At 41.5% G+C, this 15,849-nt stretch overlaps 2 protein-coding genes across 10 annotated transcripts in view; one reads left to right on the top strand and one right to left on the bottom strand.

Annotated features, from left to right (window-relative positions):
- The window catches only part of camta1a (calmodulin binding transcription activator 1a), a 260,811-nt gene extending 250,392 nt beyond the window's left edge, over positions 1 to 10,419 (bottom strand). For all 9 annotated transcript variants that reach the window (XM_035522400.2, XM_081706806.1, XM_081706807.1 and 6 more), the window contains exons 1-2: positions 10,296 to 10,419; positions 4,500 to 4,601 (exon numbers count right to left, since the gene is read on the bottom strand). In XM_035522400.2, the coding sequence (XP_035378293.1) occupies positions 4,500 to 4,601; positions 10,296 to 10,320 (127 nt within the window). In that variant the 5' untranslated portion in view covers positions 10,321 to 10,419. The remainder of the gene's footprint in view (positions 1 to 4,499; positions 4,602 to 10,295) is intronic.
- A 1,889-nt stretch (positions 10,420 to 12,308) lies between these two features.
- Positions 12,309 to 15,849, top strand: part of dnajc11a (DnaJ (Hsp40) homolog, subfamily C, member 11a) — a 7,802-nt gene continuing 4,261 nt past the window's right edge. Inside the window, exons 1-7 of the mRNA XM_027017459.3 lie at positions 12,309 to 12,428; positions 13,855 to 13,984; positions 14,152 to 14,225; positions 14,437 to 14,538; positions 14,621 to 14,749; positions 14,940 to 15,062; positions 15,145 to 15,218. Coding sequence (XP_026873260.2) covers positions 12,357 to 12,428; positions 13,855 to 13,984; positions 14,152 to 14,225; positions 14,437 to 14,538; positions 14,621 to 14,749; positions 14,940 to 15,062; positions 15,145 to 15,218 — 704 coding nt within the window. The 5' untranslated portion in view covers positions 12,309 to 12,356. The remainder of the gene's footprint in view (positions 12,429 to 13,854; positions 13,985 to 14,151; positions 14,226 to 14,436; positions 14,539 to 14,620; positions 14,750 to 14,939; positions 15,063 to 15,144; positions 15,219 to 15,849) is intronic.

The raw sequence follows: 15,849 nt of genomic DNA, 5'->3' as shown, positions 1-15,849 counted from the left end.
CGTTTTCTGGCTCACCGATGCTGACGGCTCCACGCCCACGCCCTGTCCACACCCTTACCAGACCCAAATCACCGCCGCTTCTCCATGCGCTCCGGCCTTTTCCGGGGCCATCGAGTGTGTCTGAACCCAGGCCGGAGGAGGAAAATCTATTTCGGTGCAGAGAGGGCTGCTGATCCTCAGATTATCACTGATGCTGCTCCTGAAGGAGACTGCTCAGGGGCTTTAACAATATCAGTCATGCTAGCTTGCTCCAGCCTCACCCTGGAGACAGGAGTAGGTCATGAAACTTGAGAGGGCTGACTAAAACAAATCTCAAATCAATATCTTCCCTGACACAAACTCCCCTTCTTTGTCTCTCTCTCTCTCTCTCTCTCTCTCTCTCTCTCTCTCTTTTTCCCGCTCTCCTTTTCTCTGTCTCTCTCTCCCTCACTCACTTTCTCTTACTCCTGCCAGTGTGCTTGCTCAGTGAGTGACACTCCTCACTTTTAATTGTTGCCTCCCTCAGTGGGTTGAAGCAGTGATGCTGGAGAACTACGTACAGTCATCACGCAGCCTATGTAATTTCCAGAGCTCTTATGTCTTTCTCCTCCAGGCAGGATTACCATTATGGATGTTGTAAAATATTAAAAGCATGTTTTATCAATTCGGGCACATTAAATGGTACGAATATAATCCCCTCTATATTCAGAGCTTAAACCCTAGTCCAGATATGATAGGTTTTTTTTCTATTATGTAAAGTATATACAACACAGAATTTAACGTTGATGTAAAAAAAAGAAGAAAAAAAAAGAATTCCTCTATCCCGTAACTCTAGAAGATGGTATGCTAATTGTACACATGTAGACTATCTCGTAAGACTAAAACATTACCCTTTGATCCACATGTAACATCACCTGACATCAGAACAGATGGCTCTTGTAAAATAACTCCCAACTGTGGTATTGATCCATTCAATACTAATCTAATAAAGCATGCCTCCTGTGACCAAAGGGCCAGAGAAATGAATTGAAATAATAATCAAGGCACTATTGTAGCGAAACTCCTTTTAAAATCAATCCATCAAAAATGCAAGACTATGAATGTAACAAAACGTGATAAAATAACTGGGCCTTACCTTCCAATATTCTGGTTAGATCTAAATCCTTTTTCGACATTGAAATTCTAGAACATGCCCCTCCACCAACTCCGACTGCCTCACTTGAGAGGAGTCGCCATTGGGCTATTTGTTAGCGGCGCACCATTTTGCAGAGCCACTGATCCCACTATCACAGCTCAACTGATGAACTCAATTTAAACTAAGGCCTGGCAGGCCAGTTGCTTCTTGCACAAGCTGGTGCTTTCCAGAGATTGGCCAGTCAGCTAAATTTAACTTTGCCAGCAATTACCCCGTTCTACATTCGGAGGACATCACAGAGAGATGCTATATTCTCACACCTGCCATCAAAGTGCCGCAGGTGTGCTTGTCAGACCTCACCATATAGAGAGACCTCACCAATAATTTTGATAGTTACAGCTGAGCAAGGGAACAAATAACAGAGCTTGTCACGATGAATTAAAATGCAGGGGCTACATATGAAAAAAACTACACGTTTTCCATATAGAGACCCATATAGCACAGTTGGCCATGTTAAGTCCAGCATATAGGGTCAGCAGCATGACCTGGTTATGTCGCTGCTGCACTTAAAGCAAGAAGAACGAGCAGAGAAAGAGACATGCGAACTAGCATGCCGTGTTTTAGTATGCTAAAAGCACAAGCAAATTCTAGAGATTACAGAGATACCATGCAGAACAAACCAGTCAATATATGCATTAATCACGCTAGAACTAAAAAGAAGTTCTCCTTTCCACAGTCATATGAATGACACTCCACTCAATTATTCAGAGAAAAACTGGAAAAAAAAAACATCATGTGTAAGGAACCCCAATTCTGCCATATCATTAAATCAATGACTAAAACTCAATGCTGTCTTTTCCTTTAACAGACTTTACATTAGGGTCTAATTGCCTGGAGAAAGATGAGCCCCAATCCTGTACCACTATTACTTTACACAGACAAAGAGTTGCTCCAGACTGTGAAAATCCCTGCTAATGAAGACCGGGGAAAAACCTTGGCTGAGCTGCAATAACAGAACAGCCCTCTCTAACATGTTACAATTGCTGTCTAAATCACATGCTGACAATCTGAGGCAATGAGATCCGGTGGATAGTGGTCGGATCTCCCCAGCCTTCCCCAGCTCTGAGCCACGCGGGCCCCAATAAACACCTACATCACACAGAACTTTCAACGTGTTTGTGTTATGCAGTCATGCCCCTGCAATTGGACTCAACCAAGGCTGCTTGACAGATGTGTTGGCTTAAAAAAAAGACAGCTTTTGGCTGCGCTGGACTTGAATCTGAATTAGCACCATCTTTGTAGGATCACAGGCTTATCCAACACTGGTAGCAGCTTTCATAAAAATGAATACTTTGCTTGAATAAATGCAACAGCCATGCTTTTAAGTTTACGGCAGAAGCCAGAAGTATTGTATTGCTATGGAGAGAAAAGAAACAGACTCTTACCCTTAAAGCAAATGAGGCACATGTCAGTCAAAGGCAAGAACAGATCCCAAATACCTCCATCCCAGTTTTCTGCACCTACACATGCAGTGGCCTGTTTGGATATTGTGGTGTGTGGATAGCTAGCAAGACTGTGAGAATCATCAGACACAAGTCCAGAACAATCTTCTACAGATTTTGACTTGTGAAAGGGTACGTCTGCTTTAGCTCCAAGGGCATTTGGAAGGAATTGGAATAGTAGCTAAATACTTATACAATAAAGCTGATGTGATCAAAATTACTTTGAAACGTGGAGACTAGGACTTCAAGCTCTGATGGGGCAAATGAACTTGCTTAAATAAAGGCTTTCATTAAGCTTTCCTTTCGAAGCCTGAATGTCCCTTAGTCCAGTACCACTGCTGTGCTGCACATGCAAGACGACAGTGTGAAAGCTTCTTTTGACCTTTCATGAGTTAATTATTGAAACAATGCACTCTTTGTTTTAACCCTGGGTAATAGTGACTTTTAAAAGGTCAATGTTTGTGTGTTACACTAAATAAAGAGAATCTTTGTCTCTATTCTAATATCGAGAAGTTAGCTACACACCAAAACGCTGGAGAAACCAAAATCGGGACCTTAATTCAGCTGAAGTGCCTGCGTCAACTGAAGAGAAAAAAGGGAGTCCTTATGTGTTTCAGCCTCAGCCAAACTTACCCATCCATGAAAATCCCATCTCAGGGAGAGAGGAGGTGAGGACCTGAGAGCACACATGCGCACACGTGAACACACGTGCACACACACACACACACACACACACACACACGCGCGCGCGTGCGTACACACACACACACACAGACCAGACAGCAAAAAGAGGCGCAGCCAGATCCACACTAAAGCCCTTTATCCTTATCATAACTACTTCCACAATTACTCACATGAGTGGTTTACCTGCTTCCGCCAGGGCACGCCGCATTTTCTCTGTCCTACTGATACGAAAACCTCCAGGTACCACACATTAACTGGGCCGCCAGACACAGCCGCACGGACCACTTACATCATGCCGCATGCAGGAGTGCGTGAGAGCATGGGATGGAGACATAGAGTGAGAGAGAGAGATGGAAGGAAAATGCCATATAGTCTCAAGCACACACACGCAGTGTGCACGTGCATGGACGTATGCTGGGTGACTGCAAACAGCAGCTTCTGCCATTCACTTTAGGTCTCCACGAGAGTGTTCATTAAAAACACTGTGCTTTCTATATTCTATAGAAAAAGCATAATGAGTGAAAAGTATAGCAATGAGATCTGGCTGATCTGACGCCCTTCTCAAAATTACGACAAACATAAACACACTTAATTACACAGATCAACAAAGTCTGCTAGAATGGTAGGAGCACTGCTATAGTGCTTATTAAACACAGAGTCACTGCTACTTCTGGATTAATCATCATTATGTGTGATATAAGCATACATTAACACATAATTGATATAAAGGAAAAATGTTTTTTTTCTTTATGAAGCTCACTTATTTCACAGCTGAAATAAGATGCTCATACACGTTTTAACAAATCATTTCAGTGTGACCAGAGCTTTGCTTAAGATGCAAAATACAGCAGGATAAAGTTTTTTTCTTGATGGATGAGATAAATTCTTTTTTTAAATGGTGAAATGGAGTGGTTGACAATATTTAATATGACATTCTGGCGTAATGTGGTCTTTATGGTCAGATTGAGTTCACACTGACTCTTAGGACATGGTAAAACCTGTGATACTGACAGCATGCGCCTATCAAGAAGACACTTCCAAAAGTCAAATAAAGCTTGAGGAGGAAATCCCAGTGGAGAAGGAAGAAGATAAATGAAATCAAGAAGTAAATAAATGAATTGATGAATGAATAATAGATCAGCCAGCAAGTGGCCCCTTTGGGCAATGCCACGGATGCAATATTAATAACCAGCTCTTACTGTTCATCTCTGTGTCATCACTGACACCCTTAGGAGGAGCATGGCCGGAATAACACACAGCCGATCTGTACATTCGATCCGGATTACGAATTTTCTTCAGTCCTTCAGGAGGCAAAGAGAGAGTGGAGAAAAAAAAGAGACTAGGAAAACTGCACATTTTGGGCTGCACAACAGCTTAACATTGAGACTTACGACATTCTCCCCATGCACGCAGACGGAGTGGTTAATGAGGTTAGCGTTAGCATGTCTGGTGGACCCGAGCATCCTTCCCTCGAGCGCGGCCTTGCGACCCGCACATGTCCACGTCCATGCAGTGGAGCACTTCTCATAAGCAATCTGCTCAATTCAGTTCTCCAGTTCAGTATGCCAATTTCGTTGCTCTCCACCAAGTCTGCACCCCCTTATCATGCACCTGCTGAGGGGCAGAAGGAATTACTTTGGCTTAAGTTGCTCCCCTGTGGTGAAGGAATGTGGAATTTTATTTTGTTAGCCGAGGTCTGGCTTGAGCTTTGTGGAACTACAAAAGCAATCTCTTTTTTGTACCAGAAGAAAGCATGCATGTTTTCATTAGCTGACAATATGGTAAAGCTGCACACCTAACGTTTATTATTCACAGTATATGATGCTACAACATCAAATCTCACAAGTAAAGTAGATTAACAATGGATCCAAATTATTAATATGGAAACTCTGATCAATCTATTAGGCATTCCTAATGCCGGACAAGTATCAAGGCTGTAGCAGTAACTTAATGGTCAGAGAGAAAGTTTGAAATGATGTTCACTCTACCATCTCTAGATATATATATGTATTTTTTTGAAACCAGCATTTTGCATTCAATATTTGCCTGTGTTATTGTTTTCTTTTCTTATCCCAACTTTCCTCAGTTTTGCTGATGCATCTTTGGGTGCAAAAATAAATATTCAAGATGTCCCCTCTAATGAGCATTGAAAGGGGCAGCAAAAACAAACAATAAACTCTTTGGGGTTCTAGGGGTACAGAATGGGGAATGATTTGTGTCTGCATTTAGCTAGAACTGCAATAAACCTTAAACTCAGCATAGTCAGTTGTCTGCAGCATGTGAGGCTGTACCAAGACAGGGTGAAGAACAGATGTGTCTCCACATTCCAGCCAGCCAACCAAATGGACAGCCCTGTCTATTCCCACCACAGGAGACCTTATTCAGTTAATAAAGTTAAAAATTTCAAAGTGGATATCCACTTGAGCCCAATCAATATGGTACTCTTGGAACCAATACCAACACTGATGTTACACTGGAGAAAAGATTACACTTAGCTCTGTCACAGGTTAATATTTACATTCTGGTCATTTCTCCTCAACAAAATCACACAAACAAAATCATGCTAGACCAAATAAATTAAGACATTCAGATTAAGTAAATAAAGGCATTTCTAATATAATAGCCAAACTGAATGCGAAATTAAACACTGAACATTTTTTCTATTCCTAGATATGCATAGCCTTGAAATGATCATATGGATATCAGCATGATTTTTTATGGCTGTCAAATAGCGTATGCTCTGACCCACCACTGCATCCTTAGAATACAAATCTAAATTCTCAGTCACCAACAAATGGAGATGCAGTGCTCAGCAGAATTCCAGGGGATTACAGGTTTGTGAGCAAGATAGCTAATTAGCATGCTGAACATAAGATAGCAGAATTTTAAATGATGTGGTAATGCAATTATAATTTGTGTCCACCTAGCAATTACTTATGCTCAACTATATTTTAAACTTTTTTTATTTCTCTTGTATTACATAATATGCAAAAGTTAAAACTTTATGAAGAGGTAAGGGAGGCTTATGTCCCAGACATACTCACCTAAAAAAACTCTTGTAAGGCCGGTGGATGTATTAGTTTCTCTAATCACAGTCTAATAATATGGACTCAATCACATCTTACAAAATGTTTTCATGGCGACAAAAGTACTGTCACCTTAATTTAGAAACGCTTGATTGGAATAACTCAATTATATGTAATGAGTAAACAAATAGCGCCATCATTTTTTAATAAAATCATTTGATTGATTGATGACTGTGATTATGAGGTGTGTTAAAGTGGTATAATGGAAATTATGAGTCAGTTCACAGGCATCAATATCCTCATATGAATGCACTTACATACTAGGCTAGTCAGTAGAATTGCACTCTGTAATCTACTTTGAAGTTAATCAAAATGTTCAGTGGTTTTGTACATTTGAACTTTTTACAGCTTTAGAATCTTCACACATATTATATAACAGCTTTTCTCTTTTCCTCTCTGATTGTTTTTTGTACCAAACCGATGTTCCTGCTGATTAGCAAAATCAAAAATAATCCCAAACTCTGCTGTGTATGAGTAAATATTATTACAGTCATTATGTTCGCCACTGTCGACTCAGCAAATCGATGCTGATTACCCAGTTATTTGGAGTTTGTTTGTGCCTCAGACAAAGTTCCATTTTGTAGCTAGTGACAGTTAAGCAACAGGCACCAGAGCGTTAACCAGTTCACTGTTGAATGGATGCTTCAGCATCAAACGTGTACTTCATTATCAGTCAATTCATCCATTAGCTGCTGGGCAGTTAGCATAAACATTGGCTGGACTGGTCTATGTGGATGAATAAATGACATAAAGTGACACTAAGTGGCATTTTATTTCCATAGACTAATGTTATTTGTATTTGCTTATTATGTTCTCTTGTTTATTTACTTCTATATTATTTTAATCTCTGTCACTTTGTCCATTTTATGAGTAGATCACTGCAAAGATTAGCAAGGTAACATTCTACTCAGCCTGGTGAAATAAAGTTGGCACGGTCTATAGCTCTCCTTATAGCTCTGCATGGTTTTTCAAGCCTGAAGCAAAGACAGTAGCAATGTAAAATAGCCTCTTATAGACACATAAATAAAAGCAGCAGATGGCAGCAACTCTTCCCCATTATACTGGTAATCCTGATGGAGTAAATGCTAAAGATGATATAAAAGAACAAGGATGAAGAGCAGCCAAGAACCTTTTAATATCTGAGACTGTGGTCTTTACATGAAACTAAGTCAGGACCAGGGAGAGATATACCAAAACCTCACTCTCTGTCAGAAAGGCACAGCCAGGAAACAGATGATTTATGCTTAAGGCTCTTAGATCTTGATAAGATTTTATTGTCTGTGTCTGCAGAAACATGCAGTTGCCTGTAATCCAGAAGATCCTTTCTTGACTTCATGCCATGCCTAGTTTCCCAAATCACCTAAATTCAGCTATTATTAATAACATAATAACATCGAGAGTACAGTTTCACAAAAAAATACTCAATAATTAAAAGCCTAAATCTCTGTTTGTGTCTTATCCCCTCCTAGGCAACAAGCTGCTATAGCTCGTATTAACCACAGAGCTGGGTGCCATCGGGGCTCACAGGGAGAGGGAGGAGTGTCAAACTGGGGGACAGGAGCACTCAGTGGGGCACAAGAGATATTACTCATGTTCTCCTAGCAGCCTCTAGCAAAGAACATCCTGTCCTCATGCGCAACAAAATCTGCAAAGTACCGAGGCCCTGGAGAACGCTGCTCTACACCAACACTCCACTGTTTCAAGGACAAAAGGTCACAGGACAGACAATAATCTAACAGGCAAAAAAAACAAAAAAACAAAAAAACAAAACAAAAGAGAGAAAGAAACGGTATGAAACTTTATATAACATAATGTTCCGTCTAGAATCTAGACTGCGTGCTTTGAGTATGTAGGCCTGGAGTATTAAAAACGCCACAGTAAGGTAGAAGATATCTGACACCAGAGCCATTAACCTATATAAATCTATACAGCGCAGAGCCTGATACGCTCATGTATAAGTGTGCGTCACGCCTTCCTCCTCCACACGCTGACCTCCTCACAAGACCAGCAGAAATAACTCAACCTGTTCGGCACAGGCATTCTAAAAGGCGCTTGGCAACCATAATGCAACGAGGAAGAACCAGTGTGACACATATTACAGGCCTGAATGTGTTTTGCCTGCATTCAGAACAAACACCGTTTAGGTGGCCCTCAGCCTTGTGATGTTTTTAGCACAAAGGTGGGGGACTCTTTATTCTAATGCTGCCGGTCTCAGTTGACATGCTGTTCATAGTAGAACATACATGTACTCTGACTACTACCAAAGCTCAACACCACCCCCCTGTGGACCCCCACGTGTTCAAACCCAACACAATCCTCATGTCACATTATTATTTCCTAAGTGATTTATAGCCATAGGTTTGTCATCTGGCAGGTTAAAATAAAGCAATATATGAATAAATGCTACATGCATCTATCTGTATGTTGTGACCAGTATAAGGGTCCTGATTTCTAAGCATGCCACATCCCTCCTGAACACTTTAGCTACCTCACTGTCTGACTTCTCAGCCTTCTAATTCACGTAAATGATCAAGTGTCATAGCAATTTGTTTTTTAGGTTACCATAAGCATTAAAATCAAGTGAGTCCCCCCCACCCCCCGTAAAGTTTCTTTAAACTCAATGTCTCCACCCTGTGGATAGAAGGAAACCCTGCTTTATATGTTAGTTTTGGGTCGTTTTTTTTTTTTTTTTTTAACGAAACAAATAATGACCGAGGTCAGCTTCAGGCGAACAGCATCGTACTTATGAGAAGGAAGCGTCCCGGGGCCATTTACAGTCTCCTGTAAAACTTGACAAAGTAGCGAAAGCGTTTTGCTCCTGAGCTACGGACTCTACGAGAGCGCCGATAAAAGCTTAATCATCATTATCATTATGTTTAGTCACGCAACTATTGTCAAACCCGCAAATCCGGCCATGGTGAGACGAAATTAGAGCACATATAATGACGGGACTGTGCTTTTTGATCCTGTGTCCTGCTTCTTCAGTCCAGAGACATTTCGCATAGCTGGCCAGAACTCCCCTCCGCCTTGACATGACCCCATCTGTCCCCAGCTACAGAATACGTTTCTGAACTTTTCCTAAGGAAGGAAATCTACAGGCAAACATTTGCTTTTGTGAAAAAATAGCATTCTTTTTAACTGTTTTATTATCAAGTTTGTGTCACCAATGTAACCTACGAGAGACGAAATGGCACACAAAGCATCATCGATTATAATATTTATGTAATTGAGCATTTTAGGTAATTTGTTATGCATCTGTGAATAGCTTTACACTAGCGTGGAACAACACGACTTCGACTCAAACCTGAAAAGTGGCAGCCTGGTGTTTTGACAACAATTTTAAAAGAAGATAATCAGAAGTGAATAAGCTCGCTATGTTTGCGAGCGGCAGAAATAACGGTCCGACCAAGCTGCCGTAAGACTTGCTTGTCAACAAAAGGCTGTAAGGACGAGGACACTTCGCGGATGGAGGCAGCGCGAAACCAAACTAGAATCTAAACAACTCTGCATCTGCCAACTCAGAAACAATGTATGCAACCGGAGAAGATTGATAAATAAAAGAGAAGTTAGTTGTTGACTACCATATTGTCGCCAAGTTTGCTTCCAACGCGGCTGTTACGCTGGGGAAAAAATAGCGTGCAAGACACCTTTGGAAATATCAGCGACTCTCGCGGTTTTGTCTCCTTGCTTTTTAAATATATGATGCAAACTGCTGGCTAGCTACCATGGCTGGCTAGGGCAATGTCTCCGTGAAGAAATAAACGAGTATGTCAGGATAAACACCGAAACCCTGTCGTTCCGAAAGCTCCCTGCATGGCGAGCCGCGGGTCTCCTCTACCGGTTTCCTCATTTTTCCCCCATTCACGCCGCTGTCACACCGGCGAAACGAGCCCGACATTTGCCTCTTACCTTCCGGCTTGTTTTCGGCAGCCATTTCCCCTCCGCGCGCCACATCCTCCTCCTCCTCTTCACGACCGTGGGTACCACGCGCGTGCACGTCGCGGACGGCACGAGGGGGGACCGGCGAGGCAGGGGCAACTCCGAGCGGAGCGCACTTACCATTGGCTGGCGGGCCGTGACTGACCGTGCGCTTCTGAAATGGTCTGCGAGCTCAGTGGAAACATCCTCCCTTTCAGGAGCGCCTCCGGTAACCATCGGGCGATGGCGTAATATTTAGGGAGCCCGCGCCTTAGAAATAAGCGAGCAGTCTGCAAGGAGATCTGTCGGGCTACGCGTACGGAGCAAAATTACCGGTGTTAAATGAGCGGTGCATTGGGGACGGGTGGATTTGCGTTGTTTTCGGATTTACGTGGTGTGTTAATTTAACACTGGTGCTTCTTGCATCGGAGACTGCAGAGATCGGGGAGTCTTATTTTTAAGCGTAGAGCGATGGGAAGGTGTCTAAAGATGCGCGTTACGCACAACACGCAAACTGCCATAAGTCTAAATCTATAACGTATGCTTTTGGAATGAATTGTAAGGTCATAACGACATTTCAATAACCAGTGAATACTGGAAAACCTTAGCAGTTTTAAATACTTTTTAAATTTCAGTTGTAGTTTAATTAGGAACTTTGCTTCTTTGTTTAGAGATCACAATGGGGATAACGTGGTTTGCAATAATAAACCATGTAAATCACGTATACAAGTCTAATAAATAAATAAACACACTACGCACTATCACACAGTAGTGGTGCTGAAAGGACAGCTCCTAAAGGTGCATACGCGTGTCACGGAACACCAGAGAACTCGTGGACTGAGGTTTTTCATTGTTATGAAAGTTACATAAGTTCACAAGTTCATTCAAATACATAAACCCTTTCAAAAACCCTTTGGATCCTCTGCGGTATTCATATTATAAAGATTTAGAAATAGCATAGATAAATGAGCTTCAGGTCATTTAGCCAAGCCAGTGGATCTATATGATGTGAACTCGTAGTATATTCTCCTCTCCTGAAAAACCTTGTTAAAGCACTTATGAATATGTAAGCGGTATGGGCTTAGTATACTGAGAGATTAATGAACATTCTTTAATTGCACCGAGTTCATAGATAATGGATTAAATGTTTCTTTGCCCGAAGCAAAAACAGACCGTGAAATATAATCATTAATGATCCTTATGGCTTGCAGTCGATTGATAACATGTAAGCACTCCCCAAATCCTGACCTTTCATTGCCGAAAGGAAAGTCAAGAAATGTAGTCTAATTGGCAAGTTCGTGAGTTTGCTGGTCGCATCTCTGCATAAAGAAATCAGCATTCATGCATAATAAAATTATGCTAAAATTAACTTTTTGTTGATGCTCTTGATACAAATCAGGCCTAGTCTGTTGTCTACCTTCAAAATATTGGTTGAAGGGGGTCTTCGTTCTCTGGAAATGTTTATTAGTCTGGGGCCAGCACACGGACACAAAATTTAGCTTATTTAGGCCGACTACTGCAGAAATTGATTCAGTTTACTTTCTGCCAGAGTGAAGTCAACACAGGATAAATTACTTTGCATTTTGTTTATCCTCAATATTGTGTTCAAGGTGCAAATAAATCTTGTCCATGTGCAGACAAGGCGGTGTATAACTATATGAAACATAATGCATATCTACAGAAAAAAAGAAAAAGAAAAGAAGAGTAGGTTTTCTAAATACCACTTTAGCTGTTGTCCAATAATGTACGACAGTCTAACGAACTAATTAACTTTGACTATCGAAATTAAAGCCTGCGGTTTATAAATGAAGCACACCCCGAGTAATTTAGCCTTGCTATGATTAATTCCCGTGTAGAATCACACAGAGGCAACTAGTGAGGTTAAAACACGTTATATAATTGTCGTATAACAGTATAATTTAATATGAATCGTTTAACGTTTAGGAATGGTGGACATCCGATCCTGAGGGTGGCGCTAGAGTGCCATGCGGAAGCCCGTTTGCGCTCAGGCTGGTTTAATCTGACACCGGGCGGAGATGAAAGGTTGTAAACATGGCGGCGGCCTTGGAGGAGGATGAACTGGACAACGATGATTACTACTCCCTGTTAAACGTGCGGAGGGAGGTATGGCGTTTGGCGTTGTTTCTTTACGAGGCAACTTGCGAGGTGCCTCAGGGGTCGAAGTTCCCGGTGGAAACGTATGAGGAGTAAAGTGAGCTGAAGCGTTAGCTATCTTCGTTAGCATCGCGGCGCGCGGCATGACCCCTGGCTAGCTACGCGCCGATGAATAACAGTAACAAACCGGTTTCTGCGCGTCTTTTTAATGTGTAAATGGCTGCTGTAAGATCTGTTGCGGTTCCGCACATTTTCACTGATGTGTCACAGCATTTAAAGCGTTGATTTAAACACCGCGCTACTCTCTAACGGTGGCTGAGATAACCAGCTATCTTAGCTTCTTTTAGCTGCTGTTAGCTACCTGCCCAAGCCGCTCAACGTTACGACGCGACTATATTGTGTTGTCTCTTCCTCAGTTTCTGCCTTTTATTAACGCGTAGCTGTTTTAGCTAATTACAGCAGATCGTTAGGAGAACCTGCTTCTGGCATATAGTTAAATATAAATGTAACGCTAAGAAATGTAGGACGAGATCACTGGACAAAACGGACATCATTTAGCTATTAAAGGGCGATTGAATTCCAGTAACGTTTTGCTGATTTTGTCTTTATAACCTAAAAATGATTTTATGGCAATAAGGACTAAACATCCTATACAGCAACTATCACAATCCATCATTTGAAGCCAGAGTTTTAGAAAATTCACTCTGGCTAAGTTAGTTGAAAATAGTTGTGGTTTTTTTTGGTCTTGTAGACAAAATATGGATGCTTCAGACCGCTATGAGGAGATATCTGGTGGAGGCTTACCCCATTTTTGAGATGAACACAATATATTCACATTTATGGAATTTAGCTGACACTTTTATCCAAAGCAATTTACAATTATGACTTGAGCAATCAAGGGTTAAGGGCCTTGCTCAGGGGCCCAACAGCAGCAGCTTCGCAGTGGTGGGGCTTGAACCAGCAACCTTCCAATTACAAGTCAAGTACCTTAACTGCTGAGACACCACATCTCAGTCCACTGAGGTACATAATTATCAGTGTGAAATTTACTACTAGATAAACAGTACAAGAAAAGCACAGAGGTATTTAACTATGGGTTTATTTGTAGAGTTTATAAATTAACCCCAATACCAATGGTCACTTTGTAACTTGAAATTCAGGGAATTTTGTGGAAGCATGACAGATTTTATCATCTCAAACCCAGGTATTCAAATCTAAAGTCTGGTCTAGATACATTGTCATCACAGCAGGACTCCTGAGTAAAGGGAAGGTGAAATATCACTGTGCTCAGATATTGAGGCCTATAATTTGAATGCATGCAGTAGGTCCACAATAAAATTCTTGTGGTTAACAAACAGACTTGTGTATACAAATTTGTGTATACAAATGATATAACGCTGAAATTCTAAAATGCATACATGACTTGTTCCTTTAGGCCACACAAGAAGAACTCAAGGCATCATATCGCCGTCTTTGTATGCTCTACCACCCCGATAAACATAGAGATCCTGACCTGAAGAGACAGGCAGAACAGCTTTTTAACTTGGTACACCAGGCATATGAAGGTGAGAGTCTGCACTGTTCTCAAACAGGCAAATTTACAGATTGAAACATGAAAGGAGTGATAAGAGGTTTTTTTTTCTTTTCTTTTCTTATGAGGCATTCTGCTGGGTTGTGTGTGGTTGTTTTGTAACACTGTAAAACAATTTGAGTGTATTTTTCCCCCACACAGTTCTAAGTGACCCACAGTCTAGGGCTATCTATGACATATATGGGAAAAGAGGCCTCGAGGTGGAAGGATGGGAGGTAAGTCTGTTCAAAAGTTGTGAAAATCAGAGCCAGTGTTTTGGTGCCTTTCATTTTATTGTTGTAATAGGATATATTTAAATAATTTGGTACATATGTCAGTCATGTTGCAGGCTTATGTCATTAATGTGGAAGGGTGTATTTCAGTCATGTGGTAGAGTATAATTTGCCATGCACTATGTTCCAACGGATTTTTTTTTTTTCTTTTCAGGTAGTAGAGAGGAAAAGAACACCAGCCGAGATCCGAGAAGAGTTTGAGCGTCTTCAGCGAGAGCGAGAGGAGAGAAGACTGCAGCAGAGGACCAACCCTAAGGTTTCACTTCTCACGTGCGATCCTTCCGCATGCGGCTTCTGTCGGGTTGTGTACTTACTGATCACCTCTTCTCTTTGGACAGGGGACAATCAGTGTGGGTGTGGATGCCACAGACCTTTTTGACCGCTATGAAGAAGATTACGAGGAGATTTCTGGTGGCAGCTTACCCCACATTGAGATTAACAAGATGCATATATCTCAGTCCATCGAGGTATGTAATTATCAGTGTTAAATTCACATGTTCCACAAATTGATTTCATGCTAAATGATATGGAAACTGATAGTAGAGAAAAAACAGTGTGATTATAGTATTGTTCACTGTGTGCAGTAGGTAGAATTGATTTTTCAGATATTCTACACCATTCATAAGTGTATATTTATTTTTGCTGTGTTCTTTTCAGGCACCTCTGACCACATCAGACACAGCCATACTTTCTGGTTCCCTTTCCACACACAATGGCAATGGTGGTGGAAACATTAGCTTGGCGCTCCGACGGGTGACCTCGGCAAAAGGCTGGGGGGAGGTGCCCACTCTGCTTGCCATTTCATATTCTCATTTGGAAATGACAATAGAGAGCATACAAGTGCGTACTTTTCTATCTATAGGTTGAATTAGGAGCTGGAGACACACACGGCCCTCTTTTTGGGTTGAAGATGTTCCGCAACCTGACACCTCGCTGGTGAGTGATGCTGACGTCATCATTTTTTTAAAGCTAGTTACCCCTCATTTGAAAAAGGAATTCAAACAGAACACGACTTGCATTGTGCCAGCAAAGCTTACCATTGATGTGGGTGGTTCCTTGACTTCGCACAGATAGTTATTTTCTCTTGGTATACTTCTAGTCAGTAAATTACTCCAGTTACACAACAGCATCACCACTTGAGAATAATGAAGGCCCGTGCAAGCTAATGTCCCCTTTATGGCTCGTACAGTCTGCAAGTTTTAGAAGTACCAGCCATATAACACTTTCAAGTGCCCTAGTGAACTTGGAGGAGAACACTAAGTACTGGGGTTGGTACATTACAGAGAAGCAGTGAAGACAGGGACCATGCCACCCTTCCCTCCTAATGAGATCCTCAGGGACTCCAAGCCATGGGAAGCTGATGGCATAGCTGGTTCAAAACCAACCTGAGGCTGTGTTAAGAAGTGATTTTATGGTGGTCTCCAGGGACAGTTAGCACTCAACACTTTCCAGATGTCTAGCACAAGTAAAAAAAACAAAAAAAAAAAAAAAAAAAACCCCACACAGACACTTGTGAATAGAAATACCTAATGTATGATGTACATCTTGCATCCTGTGGATTTTAACT

This window comes from Electrophorus electricus, chromosome 24, assembly GCF_041902795.1.
Source record: "Electrophorus electricus isolate QZ-2024a chromosome 24, ASM4190279v1, whole genome shotgun sequence".
NCBI classification, from domain to species: Eukaryota; Metazoa; Chordata; class Actinopteri; order Gymnotiformes; family Gymnotidae; genus Electrophorus; species Electrophorus electricus.
Note: the sequence above shows the minus strand (reverse complement) of the source record. Positions and strands in the feature narration are given on the sequence as shown.